Raw genomic sequence first — 20,900 nt, forward strand, 5'->3', positions numbered from 1 at the left:
CGGCGCCGAGGTCCCAGGTTCGATCCCGGCTCTGGGTCACTGTCCGTGTGGAGTTTGCACATTCGCCCCGTGTTTACGTGGGTTTCGCCCCCACAACACAAAGATGTGCAGGCTAGGTGGATTGAACACGCTAAATTGCCCCTTAATTGGAAGAAATGAATTGGGTACTCTAAATTTTTTTTTTTAAATGACTGGTCAATACAACTTAACCCCTAATTTATTTGGATTAACTGCAAAAGAAAATAAAACAACCAGCCATGGGAAAATAATGAGATTAGTAAAATCAGTGGATTAGGTAGAGATATATACTTACTCTTTGACAATGTGGCAAAATTGTACAGTAAGGATATGACGGGGTTTAAATCAGTTGGGTGTACAGCAAGTTTGAGATGCAGGGCAAGGCAGGTTCAATCCTCATACCAGCTGAGGTCATTCATGAAGGCCTCGCCTTCGCAACCTTGCCCCTCGCCGGAGGTGTGGTGATCCTTAGATTAAATCACCACCAGTCAGCTCTCTCCCCTCAAAGGGGAAAGCAGCATATGGTCATCTGGGACTCTGATGATTTTACAATTTTTAACTATTGTACCGTAACTACACATCTGAAATATGCAAGGGGTTCAAGGATCTAATAATCGAGCAGATATTCACTTCTGCGTTCCTTTATTTTGAAGTTCGTGAATGGCAAGGGCAGGGATGGCATAGATAGAACAGAGAGATAAATATGGAATAACGTTCCTGTTTTTAACTGATCAGCTTAATTGAAATGGGTTTGCTAGGAAGCTCATCACTCACCTGAATATCCCGCACCAGCAGGGTGTCCCGACACCTGAAGCGCACTTGACGTCAGTGGAGGAGGTGGTGGCAGAGCCGAATGGGGGGCAAACATCGTGGGGTGATGCGAATGGTTTGCAGGCTGAAGACTAGGCGTAAAGGTGTGTGAAGTATTATGGGCAGCTAGGGCCAAAGAGAAATTTGGAGTGGAAGGGTGATGTGAAATGTGTGCTGGAGGAGCTTGAGGTTTGACGGGAGTGTTGCTTCTGCTGCTGCTGAGAGAGAGAGAGAGAGGGGGGGGGGAACAAAAAGCACAACGAGATTCATAAACAAGCTTCATAAACAACCTGTACTTAATTCAGGCACTTAATAGCATTTTCAACACAGGCAATCTCATTTACCATTTATTGATCCTGCCCTTTTATGAATGCCTGCAGTTCTTGGGCGATAATAAGGGATGGACAATTATCTCTCCCTTCCCCATTACTGTGAATCATGTACATTAAAATAATTGTGCAAAATATATGAATTAACAATGGAATTACAAGTACAATGTTGCAGTTCAAGGGGAGTGGTTGCCAGAACTCAAGTGTTTTATGAAGCATATGGTCATGTCTGTGCAGACTGAAAGGTATAAAACCAACTGGAGATTTAGGGGAATCCCAAGTTCAAATCAACAATGTCTGCCAACTTAACCACCTCAACCAGGTTTCCCACTCCTGATTGATAGCCAGTTGTACCTGCTGGAAAGTGTATCGATGTTAAGATCAGGCTTGAGTGTAATGCCTTTCACTGATATCAGTCAGATTATAAGTAACATACAGATTAGTCTCTTGAAATCATGTTCCATGAGTCAGAAGAGCAGGCATAATTGCGGGGAATAAAACTGCTCATATAGAATTTCTAATGTCATCTAATAAACCAACAGTTTTACTCAAGTGTATCCATCAAATTATCATACACATTTAATTTAAATTTGAAATCACACTCATTTTTGCTCACATTTGCGCTGTATACATTTATGTCGAGCACTATCATCTGTGGTGATGGTCCGTGGCTGTTGGGCCTCCTGTCATTTTAAACAGCGCTTACAGTTGTAGTTCATGCATTCAATTATAAGGACCCAAGTATAAAGTGGGTCCAAGTTAGAAATCGATACATATGCTTGGTTAAGTAGATGTTTTCACAGGTATTTTACGACTTTTCAAATACATATCAAGAGCTGTAAATAATCTTAGTTGCTCACCTTATGCTGTTTAGACTTAGGCTGCTGCTGTACACAGACAGAGATTGTGGGAGACTCCGAGATGTTGGCCGAGATGGAAGCTGGCTTTGAACAATAGGCTGTGCAGGAGAAGGTGGCCTGGGTTGAGGATGAGGCTGGTGCTGAGGAGTTTGAGTCTGGACTTGAGCTTGAATCTGAGATATGGGCTGAGGCTGCGGCTGGGGTAGAGGTACAGTTTGGGGTATAGGTACAGGTTGGGGTTGAGATGGAATTAGGTGTTGGGATGGAATTAAAGACTGTGGTTGGGCTTGGCCCTGGGATTGTGGTAGAGCCTTTGGCTGTGATTGGGGCAAATGTTGTGTAATCTGAGTCTGCGCAGGAATTGGAGAGCAGGGTTTTGGCTGGGACTGGCACTGGGGTTGGGGCTGGGGCTGGGGCTGGGGCTGGGGCTGGGATAGGGCCTGAGCAACTGGCTCTTTAGCCACAGGAGGCAGAAGCGGTTGGTCTTTGGAGCCCTCTTGACTCTTCTCCTGACTTCGCTCTAACCCTGAAATTTTGCGGACATTTGGTTCTCTTGCTTCTCTGGTGTCATTTGTTGTTAGTGCGCTGACACTAAAGTCAGTAACTGTAGAGAAAACAGAGAAAACAAATTAAAATTCATCTTTTCAATGACATATCAGGTGATCACAGAACAATCTGATCCATAACGTGTCCATGCTCTGGGTTGTATTCTACTCTTACACTGGTCAAATAACACAAGCTAAATAGCTAACTTTGAATATAATGGGCGAATCAACAAAACAAGCCCTTCTCTGTTGGGGCAACTGTGATGAAAAAGAGTCCTTTTTTGTTTGAGTTTGTCTCTCACTGCTTGTAGTGTAGCCAGTTCCTGTTACTGTAGGCTACAGTAGATAGAGATCCCAAACTTAGGAGCTCACAAGGATATATTCTTGTCATCTGGAGTACAGTGACAAGGGTGGTCTTTTGCTTTGCTATCGGGCAGACAAAGCGAGCTCACAGGAATGGCCATGGACACGGAATACAAAGACATTGTCAACCATAAATGCCCCGAAGTATAACTGAAACAAAGACTAGCGAATGCTAATTTTTAATTTTGCATTTATACAACTTATACATGATTTCAAATCTTCGCTCCCTACTACCTCTGCAGATAGTTCTTGCCCTGATTGAGAGACCCAATGGATAATATGCTTCCACATCTCTGCTAATATCTGAATCCATCAGGAGATTGTCTAATAATTTTCACCAGTGTTTTCAGCAAATGTTCACTTTAAAATATTGAATAGAAATAATTTTGTTGCGTAGTATTTTTAACGTTCGTCGACCTGCTATTAATCACCACAATAAACAAGCAGCGTGCGTATGTGTGTGTCTATTAGCAGTAAGGTAAAAGGCTTACAACTATTTCAAGGAAAGTTTTTTCCCTTTGTTGATGGTAAGATACTTCTTTATCTAGGTTTCTTTGTTCGCAGATCTCCAACGTTGCGAAAAAAAATCAGAAATATTTGTTCCGAAGCCAAACGCTATTCAAGTAACATGAAAAGCTTACGCACCTGGACATGAATATAAGCACGCTTTCTCGCAATCACAGAAAAAATTCTATGTTCACATGAATGAACTGAGAACGTGAGGAATATTAATGTACTGAATAGCATTAACACCATGATAATATAAAGCTTTATGCAAAGAATTCCTAGTTTGCAAATCAACACTGTGTGGCAGGGAAGTCTTCCTCTTTGCCACCTGATTTGTAAATGTTCGGCATAAGCTATATTTTAGTTATGAGTGGAACCTGTTTTGTGGTTTTGAAACAAACCTCCATTATTTTAGAAGAAGATTAGATAAATATTAAATGGGACTCTTTCTCATGGCTCAATGGGTTCAGGTAATGACCAGTTAAACTGGAAAGACCCAGTTCAGTCTAGAGCTGTGGAATCTAGAGCGAGGAACAAATACATTTGGGAGATACGAGGGGAGATAAAAGTGATGAAAATGTTGGGAAAATATAAAGAGAGGGGAAACAAAAGCAGGGTGTAATAAAATTATACCTACAGGCACCAGAAAATAGGAAACATACGATAATCTTGCAATACAGGGTAGGGGGGTCAATTACTAGGGGGCATAGGTTTAAGGCACGAGGGGCAAGGTTTAGAGGAGATGTACGAGGCAAATCTTTTACACAGAGGGTAGTGGGTGCCTGGAACTCGCTGCCGGATGAGGTGGTGGAAGCAGGGACGATAGTGACATTTAAGGGGCATCTTGACAAATACATGAATAGGATGGGAATAGATGGATATGGACCCAGGAAGTGTAGAAGATTTTAGTTTAGACGGGAAACATGCTCGGCACGGGCTTGGAGGGCCGAAGGGCCTATTCCTGTGCTGTACTTTTCTTTGTTCCTAATCACTGATTTCTGGCTATTTCATTCCATGATACAGATCTTTGTCATTTTCTAAGTTCTCTGAAGATTTTTCTAGGACGTGATACATGCACACCTTCCAAAGGACTAATGCATTGACTTTAAAAATGCCCAAATTCTGGGAGGTTTTGTGAGCTGGGCTGAGCCCTGCCTTCTTTTTAAGGAACTCCTTCACAGATGACACTGTAATATATTTCCCACGTAGAATGATGACAAAGTCAGGAAAATTCTCTCAGGTGCAGCTTTTGGCCCCCCAAATGTTAAATACACATTTCTCATTGGCGCAAATGTTCCTAAACTGCAATGAACCAAACCTCAGCCAAGCATGGGAACAATCAGAGTTTGAGTTTCGATGTTTGCTCTGCCAATTCTAAATATTCTTCATAACTCTCCAATTGCTGGACTGAGAAAAATGGTCTTACTTTGAATTCTTTGTTCAAAAATGTAGGGCAAAATATTGTGTCCTCCCCCATGTTGGGTTTGGTGTCGATCGACAGGTGGGTATCCTGCAATCTTCCCATCTCGACCCTGGTTAAGTTCAAGGTGGATGGCCTTCCACTGCCAATTGTGGCCCTTAACTGGGCAATTAATGCCTGATTGAGAGACCGTGCATTGGGAAGGGAGGGGATGCTACAGAGAGCTGTCCCCCTTGCCCTTGCTGCTGATCTCCCCTCTCCCTCAACCACCTACCCACCGTCACTCACCTGTGCCGAGGTCCCTCCTCAATTCGCATTTTGGCTGAGTGTAGTACTGACAGTTAGCCACCACCTCCCGGCTAGCGCCGCTGAGTACAAAAGAGCGTCTGATTGGCTGGGACCTCTGGCGGGCAGGAATTCTGCCCCAGGGTCTTGATCTGGGGTAAGGCCTGATGCTGGCCTGCTAAGTGGTTGAGCAGCGGAAGATGCAGCGGGCTTTCTCAACAAGAGGCAACTTGGAGAACTCACTGATTCTCTAGCCAGCAGCGGAGACTCTGATTGCTTCCACCAGATTCCATCCGGAAACTTCCAGACAGCACTAGGGAGGAGCTCAACTGCTCAAGGCTTGTCATCTACAATCTCCAGAAGAGGTTGATAGCTAATTTTTCCAGAGCCTGGGAAAGTGTGGGTAGTTCCAGCATTATGCAGTGCCAGTTTTACGCTTGGCACAGTCTAATAATATTACACTTGTTGAGTCGTTATCCCAGGTACAATGTCTTGACTATCATAGAATTTACAGTGCAGAAGGAGGTCATTCGGCGCATCGAGTCTGCACCGGCCCTTGGAAAAAGCACCCTACCTAAGCCCACACCTCCACCCTATTCCCACACCTTCACCCTTTCCCTGTAACCCCACCTAACCTTTTTTGGACACTAAGGGCAATTTAGCATAGCCAATCCTCCCAACCTACACATCTCGTGACCATCAGGAGGCAATTGGCAGTGACAGACCTATTAAATACAATACGAAAGCCATCTTATTGCCATTTATACCACCCCCAAGCTAGAGTGACAATTTTTTTCAAACCGGTTGTTCTAAAATTATGAAGTGATGCACTACATGCTCCCTTAATTAGACCTGAAGGGTTTCAAAATGACACGTAATGCGTATTTAGTATCCCAAAAGAGTTCATTTGAATACATATTATGTACATTTAATATCCCCACAGAATCAATTTGTCAGGTTTCCGACTCTGAAGGCAAAATATGCAAATTACCATTATGTTAAGAAGGCCTTTCCTTTCACTCTCAATAAAGTGCCCCTATGGTTGGTTAATGGCACATTACGCAGCAGTGCAAATCACAACTTGCAGCTGCCTAAACAGCGTGGGTTACAGCAAAAGCAACAATATGGAGCAGAGAAAGGAATTTAGCAATAGTGTGGTTTTCAACCATTTTTATTTTGCAAGTGATTAGCTACTTCCACTCCAACAAGGAGGTGTAATACCTCTAACTGGGCCACAGATCCTAAATCTGACGGATTGGTTCTCCCCACCAACAGTTGGCCCACATGTCTCCTCCAGATGACATAATCCCGGGTCTGGACAGCATACAGGCCAGGTCCCCTCTGTGCGATGGTTGTGGCAGGAACCCATTTCTTTCCTGTAGAGTAGTCCCAAGTCAGAAATTCTTGTGCTTGGTGGAAAACTGCCAACTTTCCCATTGTCCAATCTGATCTGATTTCTTTTAAACAATTTATTTTGTCTTTGGAGGTTTCATTTGGTTGAATGCCTAATGTAAAACATCATCAGTAATGCTGGAGAAATTTTTGTTGTTGAATGAGCAGGAGTAGGAATTGATTTGGACGTTTGGTCAATACGCCTTTTCCCCGGTTGCTCTTAATGCTTGCTTCATTGCATGAAATGATCTGCTAGTCCGTTCATAGCAGGAAGGCATGGTGCCGACCTAATAATTTGCATTCCGTTCTCTTTCAAGAACCTTTCAAATTCTTGAGAGATGGACTGTGGTCCGTTATCACTCACTAATCACTCAGGAAACCCAAATCTACTGCAGACCTCTCCTAACATCTCGATCGTCTTTTCTTCTGAAGTTAACTTCTTTACGGTGACTTCGGATCACTTTGAATGAGTATTGGTTGTGACTAGGAACATGCAAAAGGCCCTGTGGAGTCAACGTGCACCCGTTGCCATGTCTCTTCCAGCCATTCCCAAGGATGCAGTGGCGCTAAAGGTGGCAGGTTTTGCACATTCGCGCATGAAGAACACATTCCAGTCTTATCCTCTATTTCGGTGTCCAATCCAGGCCTCCTTCATTCTCACAATGCCCCTCATGTAATTTGTCCAACACTTGTCTTCTCAATGCTGGTGGAATCTCTGAGCCCCCAAAAGCAACATCCTGATGGTACAGATAACTCCAATCTTCTGGTGGAGTATGGCTTCAGATCAGGTTTTGGTTCGGAGGTCTTGCCTCTTAGCACCAATTCCATCACTTTGGTGAGTCTTAGATTGCTCCGAGTATACTACTTTACATGTCCTGAAGTGACAGTTGTACTGTCTACCTGTTCAAAGTGGAAGATACTTCCGCTTGAACCATTTGTTGATTAATTATTTGGTAGTGGTAAAGGAGAAAGTCCATCTGCATTACAATGAAAACTTGATTTTCGATACTTGATGATATAAGTGTGTGCAGAAAAAAACCAGCTTCCCATCTCGGAATTCTGCTTGTTGCCAATGACAGTATTGGTTTGTCAATAGGGTAAACATCTTTCCATACAAGAACTGGTGGAGTCTCTATACACCAAAGATAATTCCTAAGGCTTCTCTTTCGATTTGTGCGTAGTTACTTTCAGCTTTGCTCAATGTTCTGGACGCGAAAGCAATGGTTTTCTCTTCACCTGACAGTCTGATGTGGGATGCCACTGCTCCAACATCATTGGGAGATGCGCCACACGCTAATTGTAGAAGTAGGTTTGGATCGAAATATGTTGAGACTTCAGATTTGAGCACCGCCTCCTTGGCTTACACAAACGCATTGTTGCACTGGCCCGACTACTTCCACTTCTTGTTTTGGCACAGCAGGTTTTTAAATGGCCTCCAAATTTGGAACAAATCCTCCGTAGTAGTTCAATAACCCTAGGAAGGATCGCAACTGGCTAATATTCTGAGGTGTGGGCACCTCTGTAACAACCTTGACCTTCGAAGGAGATTTGCAAAGCCCCATGGCATCTATCACATGTCCCAAATATTCTACTGAAGACTAGAAGAATTCACACTTGCCCTTACAGACTCTCATTCCATAGTCCTCCAATCTTTGAAGAGTGGCATCCAGATTCCGAAAGTGTTCTTCGTCGTCACTACCAGTAAACAGAATGTAATCCAGGTAACACTGGACTCCACTTAGCCCACTCAGAATTTGGTCCATTGCTCTTTGTAACAATGCTGGAGCTGATGTGATACAGAACAGTAATCTTCAGTACCTAATGAAATCCTTATGTGTCATAATCATTAGATGTTATTGAGACTTCTGGTCTACATTCATTTGTAGGTATGCTTGGCTTAGGTCGATCTTGCTAAAATGTTGGCCTCCTGCCAATCCAACAAACAGGTAATTGATATGGGGTAGAGGGTATTGTTCCTCATACAATACTGGATTTAGATTTGAAATCTCTGCAAATCCATATGGATCCGTCCTTTATAACTAGCACGATTGGTATAGCCCATTCACTAATACTGACAGGTTCACTGACTGGTGAATGACTTCACCAGTCGTTTCAAGTCAGGCTCTACTTTTGGCCCAATAGAATAGGGTACCGATTTTGTCTTCAATCACTTCACTTGGCTCCCTTCTAGAATCTCCAATTTAACGGTGATGACTATCTATACTTCCCAGTTCGCCGTCAAACACACTGTCCTGTTTCTTGAGAATTTTTGTAAGGCCTGATTCTGCATTAGTCATCAGGTTGACTTTGGTCCAATTTAGTGAAATCTTTTCTAACCATTTGCATCACAGCAATGCCAAATAATTGCCCTTTACTGAATGTAAAGACACATCTGCCATCTGTCCGTTCAGTTGTGTAGTTACATCAATGCAGGCCTTCAATGGCATGACTTCACCAGTGTTAGTCTCCAACACTATTACTGAAGTTTTCAAGGGAATGGGTTGAGTTTTTCCCTATACACATTCTCTGGCACTGTGAGACTGCTGCCCCAGTGTCAACTTCCATCCTTACAAGAAGTCCATCCAGCAGTGGAGTAACCCAGTATCTATTCAAAGCATCAGCAATGGCTAGCACATTCAGTGACAATTCATCTTCAGACTGTGAGTCACCTCGTTTCTCTCAACCTTTTGCACAGCATGACCACTTCTTCTTTTGTTCTGTTGCCTTGCCGCTTTATTCTGTTCTTGCTTATTATTTTTGCTTGTAGCTTGTTTTCTCATCCAGCATGCACGCCTGCTGTGGTCTCCTTTTTCATAGCTTCTGCATACAATATGCTTGCACCAGCATTCTGCAGCTGAATGTACTGTCTTCGCACCTCTGTTGCATGTGTGAGTTTGAGTTTCGAAACTCTTGGGCACCGACTCAACCCGCATCTTGTGTACCCGAGCACTCAAACTCAGTTGCTGAGCTTCTTTTGTTGCTAGCTCCATCAATACAGCAATTCTGATGGCCTTTTTCAGAGTAAGGTTACTCTCGGTTAACAACCATATTGCCGCACTTCACAAACACAGACCAGTCTGTCCCGAATTGTATAATTTAATACACCACTGAACTCAACATTACTCTGCAAGTCTGTTGCAGCATAGTAGCACAGTGGTCAGCACTGTTGCTTCACAGCACTAGGACCCGGGTTCGATTCCCGGCTTGGGTCACTGTCTGTCCGGAAACTGCTCATTCTTCCCGTGTCTGCGTAGGTTTCATCCGGGTGCTCTGGTTTCCCCCCACAAGTCCCGAAAGAGGTGTTTGTCAGGTGAATTGGACATTCTGAATTCTCCCTCAGTGTACCCGAACAGGCTCTGGAGTGTGGCGACCAGGGGATTTTCACAGTAACTTCATTACAGTGTTAATATAAGCCTACTTGTGACACTAATAATGATTATTATTAGATGTCTTTTTAATGCAGCCATGAATTGCTCAATTGATTCCCTCTCTTGATTACATTTGTGCAATCTGAAATGCTATGCAATCGCTAAAGGCTTTGGTGAACAGTGCGCTTGCAAGATTTCAACAGCTTCTTCGTGTCTTCGTGCCTGATTTCTCTGGCTGTACTAAACCTCTGAGCAGATTAAACATTTTTCTCCCCATTACGCCCAAGAACGTGGGAACCCTAACATCTTCTCCTATTTTATTTCCTTGCACAAAATAGCCAAACCATTCCTTATAGGAGCTCCATCGTCGAAGGTTCTTGCGGTACCAAAACCCTCTGCCATTTTCTTCTGAATGGAGGTTCCCTGTATGCACACTTTGCAATGTGTTTTCAGCAGCAACCTTGCTTTTCCCTTTTGAGAACAAGGCACAACCCAAGCTTCAGCCTGTTTTATTCAACGCCCCCAACTTTATATTTGCTTCTGCAATCACTCTTTAGTCATCTTGAAGGGTGATCATTACTCACGTCCACCAAGCCCATTCTGTCCGAAGCATGTGGGGAGTTTTCTTTCCTTTTCCCAGGCTTTTCTGATGATTTCTCCTCCTTCCCAGAGGCTAGCAAGCACTGTATCCCATCCTCGTCTCTGGATTCTGTGTTGCATCCACAGGATTGGTGCCAGGAGGCACGGAGGTTGACAAACTAAAGGAGCTTTATTCATGAGATGTGTTCAGTACAGGCTGTTTCTTTATTCTGCACAGTTACCCATGCTAGAGATCGGTGGTGTCACTTCTAGTGACGTCATGCCATCATGCATATATCATGATATGGTGCTCAATATCAATACATAGATGACAGAACTGTAAATTTGCAGCAAACTTTTAAAGAATTGAGGAAATGGTACTGAGTGGTTTTGGTGCACTAAATTATAAAAACTAAATATTAAAACCATGGAGATCTCACAGTCTATATTAATCAGGTTGATGCCAGGATGAGAAAATGGAGCCAGGAAGACATATTTCAAATACTGGGACTACTTGCACTGGAGCAGGGGAGGCAAATTTAATAGAGATTTTTAAATTATGAAGTATTTTGACAGGATAAAAGTGAAAGTCTATTTCTTCCAGTTGGGGATTTAGCAGTGAGGTACATCAATTTAAAATTCTTTCAGATTTGGATGTGAATAATGACGATTGGGCTGGAGTACCAGAGGATATTGCCATTCAGGGAACTAGACTCCAGCCAGGAGATAACACCCTCAGGCCAGGAGAAAAAGGAAGGAGATTGGCAGAGAATATTAATGGGGAAAAAAACCCAAAATATTCTACACGGTGGTTCTCAGTTGAAGACTCAGTCAAACTGAAATGCCAGCATATTCAGAGTTCCAGCTCAATCAATGTGTGAGATTTTTAACCACAAATATTTGAGAGCCAGTCTGTCAACATAAAAAAATGATTAACATACTTTCCCTCACAGGCTCTTCAGTAATCAAAGTACAAATACCTCATATACCTCAGTCCACAAAAGCCACATCTCAGCATTGGCCAAGAAAAACTAACAAGTCTGTCCCATCCTGTTGCCCAATGAAAGCCCTACATTGATGACTGGATTAATAATTCACTGTTACCAATTACTATGCTAAAACAAGCAAGACTGGAATTTTGTTCCAGCTCCAAAGCTCTCATGCTCGCCCTCCTTCCCATTCCTCGCTCTACTAAACTGGTTAAATGTGACTCGTCAGCTAATTAATGTTACGATAGTCAGAGTAAATCTTAGCCAAATATTTGAACAAAAGATTTTCCATGTGCTTTGCTGATGTTCCATATTCCAAAACAACTCAGATAGGTAAACCAAGAGTGCAGAATTCCAAGGCCATTTCTTGGCAGGGAAAGGAAGTCAACAGGAAAGGATTTTGTTCCACTAAAACTGTCAAACTTCACCCAGTAATCCAGCATGGTCAACTCCAAAAATGAACACTAATTCACAAAAACCGATAGACTGGGTCAGATAAGTCACTCTGACCAAAGGAGTGCATGTGTACTCCCAGTGTTATGCCAATGTTCACAATTCCAGGGCACCCAGGTGCCGTACCACATTATCAGATTTTCAACATTTTATTTTGGAAGAACGTTTTGCTAAAATCCCATGCCCAAGGATTCATATAAGAAGTGTTTAATTCTATCGATGAAACCCAAATTAGAAAATTCACCAGCCCCAAGAAAAACATGACTGTTTTGTAAACTATTTTTGTTTCCTGCTCATTAGTCTAATTCCCTGTGCGCTGTGCTCCATCTAGACCGGTTGCCTGGTAATATTTCTGAGCTTTCTGTCACAAGATTAATATATCTTAATTGATGCATCTGGAAAGATACTGCACATTCAGTATGGCATTCAACAGCCTCCATCGTTCTATGTGTTAGCCCAATTCACTTCTTGGCCGCTCTTTGTTGACATCAGCCCTTTATTTGTCTTTTTCAATTTGGAATTTGCTCTGTTTTATCCCATATTGCCATTCATAGGAGAAGTGGAAGTCCACTAATTGGATTGGAAGTTGATTTTTAAACCTGGCTGAAGAATGGCCTCCTGAATAAGCAGAAGAAGCACACTCCTATTTCCAGCTCAGTCTCCAGTCTTGTCCAGCCTCTTTATAAGGTGAATGCAACCATTGAAGACTGGGCGAATTAGTCACTCTGAGGCTGCTGGAACCTTGGATTGGTGACTCACGAATCCCCAACAATTAGAAGGTGTCTTCAAACTGTCTCATTAATACATACGTGTATAATTCTTTAGGGACAGTTACCTCCACCCTTATAAGCATTTAATTCCCCGTTAAGGAGGCAGAAGACATCGATGGAGATCAGGTCAAAATAGTTCCTAAATTCTTAAGATTGCTTCACACTGCAAGGCTTACAAAGTGAAGTTCGGATCAGCAGATGATTGAAAGCACGTTCAAGCCCCTTTTCTTTTTTCCAGTTGGAAGGAGCCCGATGTGCATATTTCATCCAGATGGAATGAAAAAGTTTGGGGAGTTTAACAGCAGGAAGAATAATAAACTCGTCAGGTTACTACTTTTCCGACATTGGGTAAACAATGGCTGAAAATGTTTGGATTCCTGGACCAGCTTCACATCAAGTACAAGGGTCTGACATTAAATCTTCAATTGACCACACCAACTGGGTGCTCCATTTCCTAATAAGAATCTAAGGAATGAGAAGTCTGTTCCGCTGCGGTGTGAAATACCTCCGGTGTTTAAATACTGCCCTGCAGGATGCGGCTACAAATCAGCCTCCGTATCAAGTAAGTACTTCAGTGGGTTGTTGGCAACATCTCAATTTTGATTCCTGCAAATATTAGTAGTGTGCTCCGCTCCAACAGACAGGCCTATGCAACCTCTCATTTCAGTGCCAATATTCAACCTGACTCCATCACCCAGGTCGGCGTCTTAAACAAAATCTTGCACACAAGTCAAGGTTTGTTCCCTACTATGTCCTCCGGAGGCATCTAACTGATTGTTAATCAAAACAAAAAAAAAAAGCCTTATTAGTGTGACTATAAAGTGCTGCTTGTGCTACATGAGAGTTGTGATATAACGCCACTCCCCCCTCCCTGCCCAAAATCAGGTGATGGGGTCACGTAACCAGAGTGCCCCTGTTTATCCTGAATTTCACTGCAGGATAGCTCTATCCACTGATTCAGCCACATGAAAATAGCCCAAATTACAATTTCTCTGGTGGATTACGAAATACAACATGATGTAAATTGGCTGAGGGCCAGGGCAGCACGGTGGTGCAGTGGTTAGCATTGCTGCCTCACGGCGCCGAGTTCCATCCCGGCCCTGGGTCACTGTCCGTGTGGAGTTTGCACATTCTCCCTGTATTTGCGTGGGTTTCACCCCCACAACCCAAAAGATGTGCATGGTAGGTGGATTGGCCACACTAAATTGCCCCTTAATTGGAAAAAATTACTCCAAATTTATTTTGCCCATTTTAATGAGCTTAAAAAAAAACCTCAAAATGCTGATGAAATCACCCATTTAGAACTACAGGATACTGCAATAAACAGGGGCTAAAATGCAGTATTCATATCTGTAGTCAGAATTTCACAGCAGAATTGCCTCACTATTGCTTTCCAACGTGCAACATTTTTATGAGGTTTAGGATTCTTGCCTACCGAAGGAAGCATTGTACAATAAATACTGGAATCTCTAAATATTTATTTGAAAATACACACAGATATATACTAAAAGGTAATGACTACAAATGAGAGAAGATGGCGGTTCTAATATCTTGCTACATTTCGGCATGGTATTTTGGCCGGCCATCTGATCATCTGAAGCAAGCTCAAGTGAAAGTAGTTGAGTTTCTTGGCATGATGTCAGACGCATTCCAAGTCTCTTGAGCGCAGAACAGAATGGACTGGACTATTGCGCTATAGAATTTCAGCTTGGTAGGCAGATTTACCTCTCTTCGTTTGAAGACTGATGTTCAATGCCTGCCAAAGGTTACACTTCCTTCGGCAATTCTTGCATTTGTCTCATTTTGAACCTAGATAGATGGAGAGAATACTGAATTTATTCCCGGTAGATAGGTTCTGGCCATGGACTGAAGCATTGGGCTTGAGATTGGACTTTCTTGGAGTAGGCTGGTACATTCCTTCAGTTTTTTTATCCAGAGAATCATGCAAGAAGCTCAATCACATTCACTTGAGCTGCCTTCAGAGGTTTCCGAAGATCAGCTGGCAGGACAAAATACTAGATAGTGAGGTGCATACCCGATGTGGTGTGCCAAGCATCCGCACCATGTTGAGACAGTCACAACTGAGTTTCATAACAAAGCAAATCTTCTCAGGAGAGCTTGAGTCTGGGGTGTACTCTCACGGTGGTCAAAGGGCACGCTACGAGGACACTCTGAAGTCTTCACTTAGGAGTTTTGATATTGACTTTGAGTCCTTGGAGAGGTTCGTCCAGGATTGCTGCCCCAGGTGCAACCAAAACGAAGATGCAGCCTCCTTCGAAAGCAGCATACATCAGAGGCAGAGAGAAAATGCAGGGAGAAGAAATCCTGAGCCAGCAGCTCCCCCAAAACTCAATTGTCCAACTGACAGCAGAATCTTCTGGGCACGGATCGGCCTTAGCAGTCACCTACATGTCCATCAGAACTAGACCAAGCACACTAGATGATCAACACGGTTGTATTCACCACATGTGCACCATATCACAGATTGAAAGGATGTGTATTTATTCCCAACAACTACTTCCTGATCAGTTCTTGTATATTTATTCCTATTCCTATTGTAAATGGTAGAAATGAGGAATAATGAAGGCTATTCTTCTGCAGCGCCTGGATGGGACCTAAGGATTATTGATATGTTGAGTGCTGTACAGCACGAACATGCCATTGAGTTGGGCAGACCATAAAGGTGAAACAAATTAGGTGATCAGCATAATAATGGTTGATGCAGCCTTCATCTTAGAGGTATTCCTCTGAATAAGCTCCTTCATCATGATACCTGAAAAACCCTAACCCCTAATTTTGATGGTGATCTGTACCAATGAGCCTGGAGTTTCACTCCACGGTGATCTATTAAGCAGAATCCTCCAGAATTTCATGGGCACTGGAGAATTTCTTGCGTAATACCTTTGTAAAGGAGTAATGTGCTGGCTGCTTGAATATCCCTACCAGGGTAATTCTGGTTCTATTAAGTTCTATTCCAAGCTATTACTGGGCAGTACTGAGGGAATGCTGCAGTGTTGGAAATGCCATCTTTCAGATGAGATGCCATGCTGAGGCTCGTTTTGCTTGACGCAGGAGAACATAAAAATCTGAGGGCATTTCATTTTTGAAGGAGAGTAGGAACTTTTCTTGATGTACTGGCGAATATTTTTCCCCAACGCCCTAAAGAGATGAATGGATCATTTGTCTTATCTGTATTTGTGGGACCTCGCAGTGTGCCAACTGCTGCCACGTAAGCTAAGACAGCGAAAGCAGTTCAGATGTAACTCATGAAGGCTGGAATGTCCTGAGGGTGTAAAAAATGCGAAATGCAAGCCCATTATTCATCTTTAGTACAGTTTTAAAATTTGACGATGACACAAAACTTGAAATTGAGAATGAGAGAATAATAGACTTCAAGAAGCTGGGCACATGGCACATAAACGTCAATGCAGAAACATTTGAAGTGATGCATTTTGGAAGGAAGAATAAGGAGAGGCAATACAAGTTTAGTGATACAATTTAGGATTTGGAATATACTGCTTGATAGCGTGGTGGATACAGTTTCAATGCTGGTCTTAAAAATGAAATGGGAAAACCTCCAGGGATGTTGGGAAAGAGCAGGGTAGAAGAACCACTCTTTGAAAGAGCTGGCATACACTAGATGGGCTGAATAACATCATGCCATGCGGTACTGTTTTGTGATTCTGTTTAACAATGCACTCACCACAGAAAAGCCACACACACCAGAAGGTTCCAGGAGGAAGCAAACCAAGCCGACAGGAAAAGAGGCACGATTAAAAGCGCTGCCTGGATTCTGTTTCTTATCAGTAGCAGATGAAAGAAGGAACTTGCATTATTGCACGGTTCACAATCTCAAGATGTCCCAAAGAACTTTGCAACTTTATTTTTGAACTGGAATGACTCTTATAAATAACAGTAATGTGTAAATTTCTCAAAAGGAACTTACTGTCATACTTATTCCATGCCAAGTCAAATTTGAGATTTGGGTATACATTTGATGATTCTATACTGTCCGGCACTTAATTCCACGAGCCGCTTGTGCCAGGTTTGTCTGTAGCGTTACCTACAAGGCTGACGTTACCCCTCCAAAATGAGGGCGTGGCATTAGGAGGAGAACAAAAGAAAAGGGAAACTTTTTCTTGTAATTTCTATTGGCAAAGGATGCAGCAGGAACAGGGGGCGAGATTGTCCACTCCCGCGCGGGTTGGGAGAATCGCCTGGGCCGCCAAAATTTCCCGGGACGCCGGACCGACGCCGCGGTTCTCCCAAGCGGCGGGAAAAGCCTCGTCGAGCTCCGCGGGCCGCAGGCCGGCGAATCGCCGGAGACACCCAAAATGGCGATTCTCCGGCACCCCCGCTATTCTCAGGCCCGGATGGGCCGAGCGGCCAAGCCAAAACGGCGAGTTCCCCCCGGCACTGTCCACACCTGGTCGCTGCCGTCGTGAACGGTGCGTGAACACTGGGGGGGGCGGCCTGCGCGGGGGGGGGGGGGGGGGGGGGGGGTACCTTAAATGTGGCATGGCCCGCGATCGGTGCCCACCGATCATCGGGCCGACCTCTCTGAAGGAGGACCTCCTTCCTTCCGCGGCCCCGCAAGATCCATCCGCCATCTTCTTGAGGGGCGGACTTAGACAGGACGGCAACCACGCATGCGCAGGTTGGTGCCGGCCAACCCGCGCATGCGCGGATGACGCCAGTTATGCGGCGCCGGCCGCGTCATCTATGCGGCGCCGACTTTACGCGGGCCCGATCCTAGCCCATTGTCAAGGCCTGAATCGGTCGGGATCGGGGCCGTTTCGCGCCGTCGTGAACCTCGACGGTGTTCACAACGGTGCGGCCACTTCGGCGCGGGAGTGGAGAATCCCGCCCAGGGGATATATGTTACACAGTTTGGAGCACTTTCAGAATGTTAATAGAAATGCAAACCAAATGAGGTCCTTAAAAAATAAAATGAGAAAAGACAAAGCAAACTCAATAGAATCCCTTAATGGTGTCATACAACATCTAATTGTTCCTTAACCTGATTGTTCCTTCGTGTCTCAATAAAAAATGGTTGCCAGTTTGAGTCATTGCCTAGCACATGTACGGTTAATGTAGGACTGAGAGCAGTATCGCCCACATAGTGATGTAGAGAGCACTTGACCCACACTCAGGATCAATTGTGTGTTGGATAGAGGTGTGTGTACCAGCAAGCATGGAGACAGCTCTTTGTAAAATGTTCAAAGAGTCAATAAAACTTAGTTAACCCACGTATGACTGTGAAAACGTATTCAGACCGAATTGTAACCAACTCCTTACGACCGTCTCCGCAAAGCCTTCCCACATTTCTTGGAGCAAGTCCACTGTTCGTGTGGAATGGTGAGGAATACACTCACTAACCTAATCCCACTGCAAGTATACTTCCTGCTAGCTAATAATGTGGTAGCAATGGTTACAGGTATGGCATAATTCACCACCCATGTTAATCATCTGCCCAACGGAAGGAAGCACAGTGGTGCTGAATGACTCACGTCAGCGGACATGAAGAAACAAGTGTAGGAAAACTTTTTTTGAAACAAAAAGATAGCCCAAATGTGTGCTTTCAGGATACCAAGATTTGAGCTGCTGAGAGGAGGGTAGTAAATCAAAGCACTCTACAACTAACCTCATACATAAGAACATTCATTAAGATAATCCTTAGAGAGCTGAAACTGCGTTTGCTGTGAGGGTTTTGTTTTCTCTGGCTACTGCGCTTAAGGTGCTGCCAGCTACAATCAGAATTAAATAGAGATGTGATAAATGTTGGAAACAGTGCGCAACTCTAAGTTACAACTAAACTGTAATAAATCAATGTGCGACACTTTCTCCAACGTTGATTAATTTTAACTCTACCTCTGGTGTTTGATGAAAAGTACTTCAGTCAAAGCTGCAGGAAAAACATTGTATCACAGCGAGCGTGACATTTTGAAAGGCAAGTACCAAATAAATAAGCCTTGGAACCGGTGGGTAAATTGGATTCTTGAATATTCACAGCGACACTGAGCTTAAAGCCGTCTCAGTTAATGGAGCAGGGCCATGAAGGTAAAGTGTTGCACAAGACCATTTGCCTTGTGTAGAAATGGCCACAGCAGTGATGATTCAATCATTCATCACACCTTGAAACACAAAGTGCTTTTTAAAAAAAGCTCTCGTTGCTCATGGGCATACTAAATCGAGAGTTTTGAACAATTTTGTTCGGACCGAGGGTTCTCATTTTCACCCCCCCCCCCTCCCTCTCTCATTTCAACCTCGCCAAGATTTGTCTCTTGCACTCGTCAAACCCAGCTCAATGCAAGCTTCACAAAGGTTAAGCCATCTTCCTTAATATTGGATTGGATTTGTTAATTGTCACGTGTACTGAGGTACAGTGAAAAGTATTTTTCTGCGAGCAGCTCAACAGATCATTAAGTACATGGGAAGAAAAGGGAAGAAAAGAAAATACATAATAGGGCAACACCAACATATACAATGTAACTACACAAGCACTGGCATCGGATGTGTTAATGAGGTCAGTCCATAAGAGGGTCATTTAGGAGTCTGGTGACAGTGGGGAAGAAGCTGTTTTTGAGTCTGTTCATGCGTGTTCTCAGACTTCTGTATCTCCTGCCCGATGGAAGAAGTTGGAAGAGTGAGTAAGCCGGGTGGGAGGGATCTTTAATTATGCTGCCTGCTTTCCCCAGGCAGTGGGAGGTGTAGATGGAGTCAATGGATGGGAGGCAGGTTCGTGTGATGGACTGGGCGGTGTTCACGACTCTCTGAAGTTTCTTGCGGTCCTGGGCCGAGCAGTTGCCATACCAGGCTGTGATGCAGCCCGATTGGATGCTTTCTATGGTGCAGCTGTAAAAGTTGGTAAGGGTTAATGTGGACATGCCAAATTTCCTTAGTTTCCTGAGGAAGTATAGGCGCTGTTGTGCTTTCTTGGTGGTAGCATCGACGTGGGTGGACCAGGACAGATTTTTGGAAATGTGCACCCCAAGGAATTTTAAACTGATATTGATTATTGATATAATATTAAGAATATAAGAATATTGATTTTAAAACTTCAGACTAGAGCTGTTTCCTCTATTCTCTTTACATCTGGAGCTGTGTGAATGTGAGGTGCGTTGTCCATATTGGGCGGGGAAGGGAAGAAAGCTGAAGTTTCAGATGTTACAAGGTTGTGAGTATGAAAGTGATGGTAAGTTCTGTACTTAGGATACAACACCTGTCGTTCCTCCACCTTTTCAGGACTGGCAGAGATGCTATCGATTTCCAAATGTTTGGCCCAGATCTTCCGATCAGGTTTGGAAACCAGGGGCGAGATTCTCCGACCCCCCGCCGGGTCGGAGAATCGCCGGGGGCTGGAGTGAATCCCGCCCCCGCCGGTTGCCGAATTCTCCGGCACCGGAGATTCGGCAGGGGCGGGAATCGCGCCGCGCTGGTTGGCGGCCCCCCCCCCCAACGATTCTCCGGCCCGGATGGGCCGAAGTCTCGCTGCTAGGATGCCTGTCCCTCCGGCGTGGATTAAACCACCTCTCTTACTGGTGGGACAAGGCGGCGTGGGAGGGCTCCGGGGTCCTGGAGGGGGGGGCGGGGGATCTGGCCCCGTGGGGGTGCCTCCACGGTGGCCTGGCCCGCGATCGGGGCCCACCGATCCGCGGGCGGGCCTGTGCCGTGGGGGCACTCTTTTCCTTCCGCCTTCGCCACGGTCTCCACCATGGCGGAGGCGGAAGAGACTCCCTCCACAGCGCATGCGCGGGGATGCCGTGAGCGGCCGCTAACGCTCCCGCGCATGCGCCGCCCGGCAATGTTATTTCCACGCCAGCTGGCGGGGCACCAAAGGTCTTTTCCGCCAGCTGGCGGGGCGGAAATCAGTCCGGCGCGGGCCTAGCCCCTCAAGATTAGGGCTGGGCCCCCCCAAGATGCGGAGGATTCCGCACCTTTGGCGCGGCGCGATGCCCGACTGATTTGCAACGTTTTTGGCGCCGGTTGGCGGACATCGCGCCGATCCGGAGAATTTCGCCCCATATTTCCAACCTCGACCGCACAATAAATTCACACTTACCTTTACTTATATTTTTAGGACAGTCTTCCGATAGAGGGTCCTGCATATCTGACTCAGTGCAGCGAGCCTCGTAGTGAGATACTCAGAGGATGCCCATGGAAATCACACTCCCCTTTTTGCAGCACAGCTTAAATGCCCCAAAGCTGCTTC

At 44.6% G+C, this 20,900-nt stretch overlaps 1 protein-coding gene across 9 annotated transcripts in view; it reads right to left on the reverse strand.

Annotated features, from left to right (window-relative positions):
* Positions 1-20,900, reverse strand: part of auts2a (activator of transcription and developmental regulator AUTS2 a) — a 1,550,343-nt gene that overhangs the window by 78,286 nt on the left and 1,451,157 nt on the right. For 8 of the 9 annotated variants that reach the window (XM_072469456.1, XM_072469459.1, XM_072469461.1 and 5 more), the window contains 2 exons: positions 2,018-2,621; positions 793-1,046 (listed from right to left, as the gene is read on the reverse strand). In XM_072469456.1, the coding sequence (XP_072325557.1) occupies positions 793-1,046; positions 2,018-2,621 (858 nt within the window). The remainder of the gene's footprint in view (positions 1-792; positions 1,047-2,017; positions 2,622-20,900) is intronic. The other variant, XM_072469455.1, reaches the window with a different exon arrangement.

This window comes from Scyliorhinus torazame, chromosome 12 (genome assembly GCF_047496885.1).
Source record: "Scyliorhinus torazame isolate Kashiwa2021f chromosome 12, sScyTor2.1, whole genome shotgun sequence".
NCBI classification, from domain to species: domain Eukaryota; kingdom Metazoa; phylum Chordata; class Chondrichthyes; order Carcharhiniformes; family Scyliorhinidae; genus Scyliorhinus; species Scyliorhinus torazame.